Source organism: Thalassophryne amazonica, chromosome 9 (genome assembly GCF_902500255.1).
Source record: "Thalassophryne amazonica chromosome 9, fThaAma1.1, whole genome shotgun sequence".
NCBI lineage: Eukaryota > Metazoa > Chordata > Actinopteri > Batrachoidiformes > Batrachoididae > Thalassophryne > Thalassophryne amazonica.
In genome coordinates, this window is record NC_047111.1 from 91456537 (window position 1) to 91469853 (window position 13317).

Below are 13317 nucleotides of genomic sequence, written 5' to 3' on the forward strand. Positions count from 1 at the left end.
ATCTCAGTCACCAATGCCCTTGAGCAAAGTCCTTTATCTCCATGTTTCAGTTGAGCACCTTGCATGGCAGCATACTGGTGTGTGAATGGGTGAGGGTGGCATATTTATTTGCAATGCATTTATCGTTTACCATGTCAAAAGCCCACTTACTGTAGACAACCTGCACTAGCGAAGAATCGTCCACAAGTAAAATATAAACACATGTAAAGTATATGTAGGTGCAAATGCTGCACATATATGCATTTGTGTTTATGTCCTTTCATCAAAAAATGAGGAGACAGAAAGGTAGAAGGGAGGTGAGTTAAGGATGAGGATACTGCAGAGGAACGGGGAACAATGGGTGCCCTCTGGCATCAACCTCTGGACAGCCCCAGCTGCTCACTGAAAAACACTGAACTCACCCACAATGAGCTGCTGCAGTGGGCAGAGAGGCTTTAGAGAGTTCAATTTCCAACACAATTGGGCTTATTCTATTCCTTTAAATGCCAAGGAGATGGTGTGCAGCGTGCACCTTTGTGAGAAGCTTTGCTTATAGCGAGTGTCCTCTAACAGGACAGACAGGGAGCGAGAGGCGGAGAGATGGCGAAGACAGGAAGGGTGGGTAGATGGTGTGGGACAGAAATAGTTTCTCTGAAAAAGAAAGAAAAGGAAAGAATAAGACTGAATGAATGCAGGCGATACAGTGAGCAAGAAAGAGAGAAATGAAAGTAGTGGAAAAAGGAGGAGGGTAGAGAATGCTCCTCGAGCTGACGTGTTGCCAGCCTCGCAGTGACCGTCTGAAGGACAATGCTGCTGCTATCGGAGTGTGACGTTTGTCCTCTATCCAATTCATCACACAACGAAAGAAAAGATACAATCAAGTGTCAATTCTGCATCTCATACACGCCCAAACAAAATGCTGCACATTATAGTGCTGCATAATGCAGTCTTTATGCTCAAGAAAGGCTTATTAAGAAATGATAAAGCACAGTGATAATGGCGTGTGAAGTCGAACTGTAAGACACAGCAGACATGAGATTGCTGCAATTTCGATGAAATGCCATCCCAATTCTTATACATGTATGTCATTCCAGTTGGGCAGTTGGATGATTCATTGTCGATAGATGAACAGCATCATGATGTGGAGCGACCATCACAATGCTACACCCTCCCCCGATGCCAGACACACACACATACACACACACACAAATTCCATTGTTCCTGTCATGATGTAAAAAATATATTTACTTGTTTGTGTTGGGGATTTCCCCAGAGATCAAAGTGATGAATAAAGAAAGGTCATCCAGAGAGTGCAAAAATGAAGGGTGAGGACAAGTCTTTATTTGTACATGAAACATGAAACATGAAATGCACAGGGACTGAACCTGCAGTCATGACTTGGGCCGAGACAGGGAGTGATCCAGGAGGGAGGAACAATTTGGCATCCAATATTCAAACAGACTAAGGAAAAAATGAATCAGAGATATAAAGAAGTGTTAATCTGCCTGGAGTCAGAAGGGTGTGCACTGGGCATTCATGAGCTGAGCTCAGGAAAACTGACCTTTCCCAATTTTTGTCTGATGGGCAGACAGCCTGAACTTTGTTCAAATTTAGGATCTGATCATTTTCCCTTCATAAAAAGAGAATAAAAATAAATGAATAAACCCTGTGCTAAATAACCCCTGTGTTACATACATTAAATCTACCTGACTTGCTTGCACAGCGCTGTATCACTTCTTCTCAAAATTGTATTGAACTTACTTTGTATTTTTATAAATGGTTAAGAAATATAAATATGTTAAAGGGACGTGAGACATTTGCTTCTTTTCCTTTTAAATTTAAAGTTTTGGAATATTTTAAATTTAGCCACGGTACAACAGGAGCATAATCCAGAAGTCATTTGTACAGTACAGTCTGCCCGTGCGAACCTGTGCTGCAGCAAGACGTGCAAACTCAAAGAGAAAACACGGCATTAGTTATTATAAATGTGTTCTTTCCCATCAAATTGTGATACTAAGTAAACTATCACTTTGGGAATCTGCAAATATAAAATGAGTATGCAAAATGGGTTTTACACAACCTTGAACTGTACAATTGGATTGTTAAAGGGGGAAAAAAATAGTACATAAATTTATGCATTACAGCAGGCACTGTAGCAAAAATCACAATTTAATTTTTCATGATTCAATCTGTAAGGTAAAAATGAACACAGGTGGGGAATTGATTTGGTATGTGGGCTGTCGGTTACCCGTGACTAGATCTGGAGGCAACAGCAAAGAGGTGGCAGCACTGGTCCCACTGATAACATATTGAAAGCCCTTTATTTTGCTGTCCTGGGCCAGCACTGCCATTAATAACACACACACACACACACACACACACACACACACACACACACACACACACACACACACACACACACACACACACACACACACACACACACACACACACACACACACACACACACACACACACACACACACAGGAACTGCTCAGTTAAGTCTAATACATTATTTAAATTTTCTTATGTGTCTAATATTCTATGCATTTCATCTCGATCAGCTGTCATCATCTGTTGTCTTTGTGAGATAAAAGCTGAAAACGTTCCCAACAGAGAAAAATATCAAAACGCTTGTTGGAAAAACACGCAGCCGCAGAAGGAGCTGCACCTGCCTCCTGCGATGTGTCACGCTCAATATAAATACGTCCCCTGTCATCACAAAATCTGCCAAGGAGACCATTTCTCCATCATTGTCTTCGTTTTTTGAAGGGCATTTTGCTGCCCAAAGGCAAATGCATAACGCAGAATTTGAGTGTGGCGCCGTCCTCCTTCACAGAGGGCTGGCAGAATAGCAGGCAGGAGAAAGATAGAGAGAAAGAGGGAGGGTTGGGTTGGGGTGGGGTGGGTGCTTCATCTCAAAGAACACCTCACACTGGGTTCTGTCACTCCAGATCAAAATCCCCTCAAAGTCATAGATCACTTCCACTATAGTTCACATGTTCCACACTTAGAAACTGTTTACCAGACTCAAAAAGTTCTTTTGCACGCTGCACATGCACACACACACACACACACACATGAGCGCGCACACATGCAGTACCACACAGGCACACACATGATCCAGCTTTCTACCTCAGCTAACTCCTTTAAGCATTTATCCAGGGTGAGAGGACAAGCAGTTCACTGCAAACAAAAGTGCACATCTACACGGCAAACAGGTTCAGTCAGACGGTGCCGTGCCAGCTTTTGCCTACAAGTGAGGTGAGTGGTGTGACACGTACACAAGCGTCTGTTCCTTTTTCTTGTGGAAATACCTGTCAGTGTCTGTCGACTGCTCACACACGGAGCCAATAACGGCCATCCGCGCAGGCCTGTGGATAAAGGCAGTCTGTATGCACGCGTGCTAGTGGTTGAGATACGGCCTGTGAGCACGCCATTTGGCTCAAATAAACAACACGGCATGGTGGTGCAGGGAGGAAACCTGTCTTTCGAAAGTCCTCTGCTTGAGAGAGAAATGTCCCCTAATCCAAGATAAGGAGATGATGAGAGACGACGATAAAGTCAGTGCTTCTCCTGGGCCTTATCTGATGCGGTTATCTGACTGCACGGCGCCCACCATCTCGCAATCTTTACACCCTTTAAGCACCTCTCTGAAACACTCACACCGACGCTCGCCGCAGAGACATGCACGTGCGCACACACGGTGTCAGATGTGCAAACATTCTAAACACCATACCAGCTTATTGATTACTTTGACACGCTCCCACTGTTGAACAGATGGCACACCTAATATCATGTGAAATGGAACTGTTCTGTGTTATCTCATGGGGAAAGGACATAAATGACTATTTTCTCACCTTTCAGAAAGACAGAGCAAAAGTTGGGGGTGGGGGTGGAGTAGAAATCGTGCACTTACCTCTATGTCTGTTAGTTGTCTTATCAAACATAAGCATGGCATCGTCGACCTGCGAAGACATCAGAGTGGTTAGTGACGTTAGGTTATAAATCCAATCTGACAGCCCCTCCTGCCTCTGAGTCACATCCCATCTCTCCTTTTACCAGATGTAAATAAAATATATACACTTAATCTCGCTTACGTAATCATGCTGTGTGCTGCAAAAACTTGCAGAACTAAAATCTCTGGATGATATACCTTTCTCAGCTAATTAAAAATTTTAACTCTCTGCTCCAAACACTTATTTTCTTTAACAGCGGCACTATAACATTCCTACTGTTTCGTAACCACAAGGCTGTGGGTTCAGACCCAAGATGAGGCCTCTTTGTCTGTGGTATTCCCAATTACAATTGCACTTTTAAGTCTGACTTTTCTGCAGTGATAAAAGTTATGCTGACAGGCGTTAACAGCTGGAATATGGCAGAATGTTGAATGTTTAACTCATTGGGTAGTGTATTAAATTTAACTCTGAAAAGTGGTAAAAGTCAATTCTGCAATTACAAGTGGGTGTTCATATTTTCCCAAAACGTGGAACAAATATTCCTTGCAAAGTATCTCCAATGATTAAAGTTGGGGTAAGATTTGTCAAAGTTCAAGGCTGTCAAAAATATCGTCACAAAAACACAAATTCCAGAAAAATCTCCACTAGCAAGTGTATGTTACACGTCTATGAATTAGTTACAATAATAACAAAAAGATGTCATGAAATTACATCTTAATTGTCTGAGAAACAGATTTTCTATGAATTCACCACAACCAAAAGGGCTAAAGAGGTGACCAGAGCTGATATTCATCTGCTCGTCATTTGTCACTACATGGTATAGGTGAGACCGTAACAATGTGCAAAATGTTGCGAAATTATTTTCGTAGGCAATGGCAAAAGTGTAGGAATGTACAGCGCAAAATGTAGTGAGTGAAGAGATGAACCCATCCTCTTGATGGACAACATGATAACCTAAAAGCAATGAATTCTATCTTATAAGTCTCCAAGGGAAAACAATGAGGACACACAAATTAAAACTTAAAACTTTGATGCATCAAATCCATACACAAAAAAACCCTGTGTTTTGCTTATTTAATATACCATATAAATACTTAATAGGATTTAAGTAGGAGGCGATGGCTGCTGCTGACGCTACATTCATCGGAAATTACACGACTTTTTTGTTGTTTCAAATTCAGCAGTTGCTGGTGGCAGGAGCATAGTTTTCATTTTATTTTTGGTAAAATAATTCACTGTATCCACAGAAAAGATTCATTCTGTCCTGTATAAGGTGCCTGACCCCAGTGAAGCTGACCCCGCCACCCAGATAAAAAAAAATCCAAGCAAACAGGCTGAGTTTGCCCTGTAGTTTCCGACGGTACATGAACGTAGCAGCAGTAGCAGAGCCGTGCGAAAACATTCAGCTGGTCGAGCAAAAGATAAAAAAAACCATCAAGAACTACAGCAAAACGAAATACAGATGAACTGAGGTTTTCAGCGGCATTCGTTCAAATTTTTCAACAGTTTAAAAATCCTGATGAAGCGCCAGCTGCAGGAACGAAGCTGCACGAAGTTTAAACGATGCCAAAGAAAGTCAACGAAAGTCCGGATTTTGTGTTTCGTTTGGGCGTCGTTACCCTGCGTTAAGTGTCGTGTGACTGGGCCTTAAAGCAGCATGCACCAATACTAGGACTACTTCTTCTTTTCTTTCTTTTTCTGTAAGGATCCCAGTATCTTTTGGGTATTTATGTTGACTAATTTACAAGGACTGCAACTCACCATTATTGTCAAAATCAATGAATCCATTGATTTTGACAATAATGGTGAGTTGTCGATTGATTAATGGACATGCTGTTTGGGCCATAAAATGTCAAGGAATGGTGAAAAGTGTTGATCAATGTTATCCAGAGCCCAAGATGATGCCTTCGATTGATTCTGTCCACAACCAAAACATATCCAGATCACTAACAGGAGTAAAGCTGCTGCTAAAAATAAATTAGAAAATATTCAAATTTATGAAGCTGAAAACAAAGAATTTGGATTAAAAAAAAAGACTCAAAATGATTACCTAGCTATCAATATAGTTGTCAATTAATTTAATAGTTGATTAATAATTGATTAATCATTGCCTCTCCCAAATTTACACAAAGTGACATATTAGTTTGATGAAAATGATGAAAATGTGTATAATCTGACCCCTTTAATGTTACTTTGTTATTACTGCTTGGCAAAAAAATGGGACTGCAAACTCCACTTTGACAAGGCAATTAACAATAATGATAATCTGAGAAAAGAAGTGCACAACAGCATGGACAATGCGCTTATTTTGATGAACACCAATGTCCGGTCTTGGGGGAGAGAATGACAGATAGACACATTACACTGGGTGAGCGCGAGACAAATGCGATCCTTCCTCATCTCACAGCCACAGCGGCAGCAGCCTCCACCATAATATCATCCCTCATCATGTCCAATAAAGCCACACACAGACGCACATCATTTTTTCCTCGCACATCTCTGAAAAACAGGTCCCTAGACACACGCAGCTTTCTGTAACTCTGATAAAATGCTTAAAAAACAAAGTGAGGCGTGCTCATTTAGCCTGCGATTCTTGTCTTGGGAGAATAAGAAGAAGGACAGCCTGGGAGAGAAGAGCGGCAGACAGAAACGGAGGGAGAACATTCTGCACCACTCGCTCCCTGGTGTCAGTCTTTAGGTGAGCGGAAGTGTACCAAAGGGGGCTTGATGTGGCGCAGAGGAAAAGACTTTCACAAAAGCACCATTTTCATGGGAGGAGGACAAAGCTTGAGGAGGAGATGGAAAGAGACAAGAATAGGGGTCTCACTCAAGCTGAACTGTGTGATTGGATAAAGAGAAGTGGCTGGCAGTCAGGCAGACGAGCGCTGGCACGCCGCTCACGCCACCCTCTTGCCACACATTTGGCACGCAGAACGCTGGCACAGCTTGTGGAGCCCCGTTACTCGCTGCACGGCTCACAGGCCGCATGCGGCTCAGGGGCACTTCATTTGCACTTCCCCACAATATTTCCAAATTGCCAACTAAAGCCGGTAACAGCCATATGAGTTCCATGTCACCCATTCACGCACGTACACACAGATCAACAGTTCAACCGTCTGCGCTTGGCGACGCAGTGAGGGAAAGCCAAAGACATTTCTTCTGTGACCTTCTATTGTTTGAGCACACTTCCAAAAATCTCTGGAGCAAATTACTCATCCAAAATACATTTCAGCTTTTAAAAAAAAAACCTGTGCAAAAACAGAACATCTCTATGTTTGTGTAATTGAGCATCTTCAACTTTTCTGGAAAAAAAAAACAAACAAAAAAAAACAAAACAAAAAGTGTTCACAGACAAAAGAGTCAAAACCAGCGTGTGGCATCAAGTATCAAATTAAGTCAAAAGCCTTGTTGATACTTTGTCTTTCACTTCAGTATACAGGAAAATGGCTTCTGTATGGACTGTTGTGCTTTTCTCCAAAACAGTAGGTGGCATCAGTGAGCAAGGAGTCAGAGAAAGCAGATGGAAGTACACAGAAAACACTCAAGTGTCAGGAACCAGGAGGACAGCTATCAATATATATTTTTTTTCATTCATAGAAACACTCATAACACTCAGAGGATAATTATAATTATTATTTTGAGGAACTTACACATATACCTACATAACATACACTAATATTATTAAACACACATGAAGTCATACATCTTTCTAATGACTACATGTCCTTTGACCACAGTTGACTCATATTGATCATATGACCTCTGACCTTGAGTGACCTTGAAAGGTCAAAATTATTTAAAATATTTTATGTAATTGTGTATGTACAGGTATGATTACTATATTTCCTTGCACAGGCATTAATGTCTTTCAAACTGTGCTCAGACCCAGTGGTTAAATGAGGCAGGGCTTAATTCAAGGCCGGTGATTATTAAGAAAATACTGCTTTTTTATCTGTTTCACACATAACTCTGGGTGTAACAAACCAAAGACAGCCCTCTGCATGGCTGCGAACCCTCCCCGTAGCCTGACATGCACCTGCTAAACGACGGAGTTCGCAAGGGCTGTGATTGGTGACTTTTCAGGTTTCACTCCTTCCTCTCCCATCATATTTTAACAGTGTTTACAGTGTCCCTGCCCATTACATTTCAATCATAGATCAAATATGTTTGGCCAAAAAGTCCACAAATATGACCAACTTCACAACATGGAGTCAGAAAAAGATGCACAAGTGACCTGCAATTTCTGGAGGGAAAATGTATGTACTGTAGCGTTGGTTTGGTTGATGATTGTATAAAGAAGTGGAGCTCGTTGAGGGACAAATTGATCCAGAAAAAGCCACTGTTGTTGCAAAAGATGCCCACCAACCCGACTGAGAACTCCAAAAGGGTCACACGCACATCAACGTCATTGCATGGGCACAGAGTTCCACAGTTGTACATAGAAGTATGAATCAGGCTTTAGGATTTTAAGGTACCACAAGAGTATAAAGGTTTCTGATGTGCGACTGCGGATCAGAATTTATTAAAATTTCTTTTGTTTTTTCAAAGTCACTGGCCATTTTTACCCGAGGCCAACATGTGGCCACCAAGTATTGTGAAGACCTGGCGTCCATCTGTCCGTCCTTACATCCGTCCGTCGACAGCATAAGTTCAGTTCTCTTACTGCCACAGTCTTCAAATTCACAGGAAACATTCTTGGGACACAGACCTTGGACAAGTTCAAAGATGGCTAAACTTGATGTATTTTAATAGGTTAAAAAGTCGCATTCTATTATCTGATCTGTTTCGTGCTTGAGTGACGTGGGTGACAGCCAATTAGAGTAGAACTGCACTGTGACATCAGTTGCCGGTTTCTTCAAAACCGCTTCATTTTGTGTTTATATACGTTTCTCATATATTATGCAAAAGCTAGTGAGAAGTAAGCGCTTCTGAAACTGAAAATGCTGTTTTTGGAACTTACAATTGTGCTCAAACGTTTACATATCCTGGCAGAATTTTTTTGCTTTTTTGGCCATTTTTAAGAGAATATGAATGAAACATTGTTTCACTCATGGTTAGTGGTTGGGTAAAGCCATTTATTGTCAAAGAACTGTTTCCTCTTTTTAAATCAAAATGACAAGAGAACTACCCAAATGAACCTGAACAAAAGTTTACATACTCCTGTTCTTAATACTGTGTATTGCCCCCTTTAACATCAATGACAGCTTGGAGTCTTTTGTGGTAGCTGTGAACGAGGCTCTCTGATGGTAAAGCTGCCACTAAATATGTTTTGGACTTTATTTACATCAACTACAAAGAAATACAAACAATATGGCACTCTATGGTAAATCTGCATGGAGTAGACCAGGGGTACCCAAGTTCGGTCCTCGAGATCTACCTTCCTAACACTCTTAGTTGTCTCCCTGTTCCAACACACCTGAATCCATTGAAAGGCTCATTAAAAGCCTGTTAACAAGTCTTTCACTGGATTCAGGTGTGTTGGAGCAGGGAGACAACTAAGAGTGTCAGGAAGGAAGATCTCGAGGACCGAACTTGGGCACCCCTGGAGTAGACAGTTCTCAAAAACTGAGTGACTGCAAGAAGTAGAATAGTGAGGAAAGCCACCAAGACACCCAGACAACCCAGAAGAAGTTATAGGCTTATGTGGCTGTGATTGGAGAAATTATGCACAGTGCAACACCTCTGAACTTATTTCTAAGGCATTTCACGCAGGTTAGCATGGTGACATCACTTCCTAGGTTATCCAGTTTGCTAACTGCTTCGTTTCTGGTATATTATGTAAAAGCAAGCGAGAAATAAACAATTCTAAAACTGATCTTGTAACCTGATAACACCTCTGATGTCATTTACAAGAGATTTTGTGGACGTTACCTTGCCCACTAACTTTCGCTAACTCAAAGCTAACTTTGTCTTATTAATATTAATATGTGCAAATGCACAGACGGTGATCTACAAATATTCCTTGATTTGCACTGAACAAATGATGATCTGTTTTGAACATGCACAAATTGTACGTAAGACAACAGGATCATAATTACCTAAACAAGCGAACAGTAGAAATAACACAATGCTCATACGGCTGAAGGTATTTTAGCAATGCGCTATATTTTTATATACAGACAGTTTGTATTGTGCTATACACACCATAAACAGCATTCTGGTTGAAGTTGGCAAATTTGGCAGTATTTGATCCATCTATTTAACAAGAGTGCATTTTGAGTTTTTTAGGCTGTTTTAAAATGAATTTAAAAATCTGAAATAGTTTTTTAAAGAGGTGATTTATCAACAGCACCATGTAGAACTCTGGGAAAATCTACACAAAATTTTGAGTAATTTATACCACTGAAATTCAAAGAAAACATTTGACAGTGCCATCTAGTGGTGCTGTTACACCAGATTTGGAACCGCAATTCTAAGAGATGCCTAGCATATACCTGGCTGATTTTATGCCATTTGGTGATCCCATTAATGAGAAAATGCATTATGAAGTAAAGCGCATGATACATGGTCAAACTCAAAGCCATGAAAATTGTAAACAAAGTGAAAAAATTCATGGGGGACATCGAACTCACATGACTGTTACCAGCTTTAGTTGGCCAATTATGGGTCACAAACCAGAGAACGTTTAGACACCAATCTGGCTTTTCTACGTCATAATCCAGAGACTAGTTCCTGCATGGCTATTTTGCATATTTCACAATATTGAAAAAATATTTCTAAGTGTGTGGCCAACATGGTTGGAATGGGCTCACTCCACCGATCGCAACATTATGAAGATGAACACATAGATAAAAAGTTATTAGTGCAAACACGTTTTATTTATAGGGCCACTGAGCATTTTTCATTGTACATTTTTTTCATATAGATAGTTGGTGCTGACATCAACCAACCCTGTAATTAAATTTTTCAACTTCACCTGGTTTAGGCTATCCAATGACTTTTTGTGCCAAGAAGAAAAAAAAAAAAAAAACACAAAAAAAAACAATAGGATACTTCGACCAGCTTCACTGGTGCTTGGACCCTAAATATCAATCAATTCAATCAATCAATTTTATTTATATAGCGCCAAATCACAACAAACAGTTGCCCCAAGGAGCTTCATATTGCAAGGCAAAGCCATACAATAATTACAGAAAAACCCCAACTGTCAAAACGACCCCCTGTGAGCAAGCACTTGGCGACAGTGGGAAGGAAAAACTCCCTTTTAACAGGAAGAAACCTCCAGCAGAACCAGGCTCAGGGAGGGGCAGTCTTCTGCTGGGACTGGTTGGGGCTGAGGGAGAGAACCAGGAAAAAGACATGCTGTGGAGGGGAGCAGAGATCAATCACTAATGATTAAATGCAGAGTGGTGCATACAGCGCAAAAAGAGAAAGAAACACTCAGTGCATCATGGGAACCCCCCAGCAGTCTAAGTCTATAGCAGCATAACTAAGGGATGGTTCAGGGTCACCTGATCCAGCCCTAACTATAAGCTTTAGCAAAAAGGAAAGTTTTAAGCCTAATCTTAAAAGTAGAGAGGGTGTCTGTCTCCCTGATCCGAATTGGGAGCTGGTTCCACAGGAGAGGAGCCTGAAAGCTGAAGGCTCTGCCTCCCATTCTACTCTTACAAACCCTAGGAACTACAAGTAAGCCTGCAGTCTGACAGCGAAGCGCTCTATTGGGGTGATATGGTACTATGAGGTCCCTAAGATAAGATGGGACCTGATTATTCAAAACCTTATAAGTAAGAAGAAGAATTTTAAATTCTATTCTAGAATTAACAGGAAGCCAATGAAGAGAGGCCAATATGGGTGAGATATGCTCTCTCCTTCTAGTCCCTGTTAGTACTCTAGCTGCAGCATTTTGAATTAACTGAAGGCTTTTCAGGGAACTTTTAGGACAACCTGATAATAATGAATTACAATAGTCCAGCCTAGAGGAAATAATGCATGAATTAGTTTTTCAGCATCACTCTGAGACAAGACCTTTCTAATTTTAGAGATATTGCGCAAATGCAAAAAGCAGTCCTACATATTTGTTTAATATGCGCTTTGAATGACATATCCTGATCAAAAATGACTCCAAGATTTCTCACAGTATTACTAGAGGTCAGGGTAATGCCATCCAGAGTAAGGATCTGGTTAGACACCATGTTTCTAAGATTTGTGGGGCCAAGTACAATAACTTCAGTTTTATCTGAGTTTAAAAGCAGGAAATTAGAGGTCATCCATGTCTTTATGTCTGTAAGACAATCCTGCAGTTTAGCTAATTGGTGTGTGTCCTCTGGCTTCATGGATAGATAAAGCTGGGTATCATCTGTGTAACAATGAAAATTTAAGCAATGCCGTCTAATAATACTGCCTAAGGGAAGCATGTATAAAGTGAATAAAATTGGTCCTAGCACAGAACCTTGTGGAACTCCATAATTAACCTTAGTCTGTGAAGAAGATTCCCCATTTACATGAACAAATTGTAATCTATTAGATAAATATGATTCAAACCACCGCAGCGCAGTGCCTTTAATACCTATGGCATGCTCTAATCTCTGTAATAAAATTTTATGGTCAACAGTATCAAAAGCAGCACTAAGGTCTAACAGAACAAGCACAGAGATGAGTCCACTGTCTGAGGCCATAAGAAGATCATTTGTAACCTTCACTAATGCTGTTTCTGTACTATGATGAATTCTAAAACCTGACTGAAACTCTTCAAATAGACCATTCCTCTGCAGATGATCAGTTAGCTGTTTTACAACTACCCTTTCAAGAATCTTTGAGAGAAAAGGAAGGTTGGAGATTGGCCCATAATTAGCTAAGACAGCTGGGTCAAATGATGGCTTTTTAAGTAATGGTTTAATTAATGCCACCTTAAACGCCTGTGGTACATAGCCAACTAATAAAGATAGATTGATCATATTTAAGATCGAAGCATTAAATAATGGTAGGGCTTCCTTGAGCAGCCTGGTAGGAATGGGGTCTAATAGACATGTTGATGGTTTGAATGAAGTAACTAATGAAAATAACTCAGACAGAACAATCGGAGAGAAAGAGTCTAACCAAATACCGGCATCACTGAAAGCAGCCAAAGATAACGATACGTCTTTGGGATGGTTATGAGTAATTTTTTCTCTAATAGTTAAAATTTTCTTAGCAAAAAAAGTCATGAAGTCATTACTAGTTAAAGTTAAAGGAATACTCGGCTCAATAGAGCTCTGACTCTTTGTCAGCCTGGCTACAGTGCTGAAAAGAAACCTGGGGTTGTTCTTATTTTCTTCAATTAGTGATGAGTAGTAAGATGTCCTAGCTTTACGGAGGGCTTTTTTATAGAGCAACAGACTCTTTTTCCAGGCTAAGTGAAGATCTTCTAAATTAGTGAGACGCCATTTCCTCTCCAACTTA

The 13317-nt window shown here is 40.6% G+C and overlaps 1 protein-coding gene across 6 annotated transcripts in view; it reads right to left on the reverse strand.

Annotated features, from left to right (window-relative positions):
• msi2b (musashi RNA-binding protein 2b) overlaps positions 1–13317 on the reverse strand; it is a 965373-nt gene that overhangs the window by 397489 nt on the left and 554567 nt on the right. For all 6 annotated transcript variants that reach the window (XM_034178760.1, XM_034178765.1, XM_034178763.1 and 3 more), the window contains exon 7: positions 3900–3948. In XM_034178760.1, coding sequence (XP_034034651.1) covers positions 3900–3948 — 49 coding nt within the window. The remainder of the gene's footprint in view (positions 1–3899; positions 3949–13317) is intronic.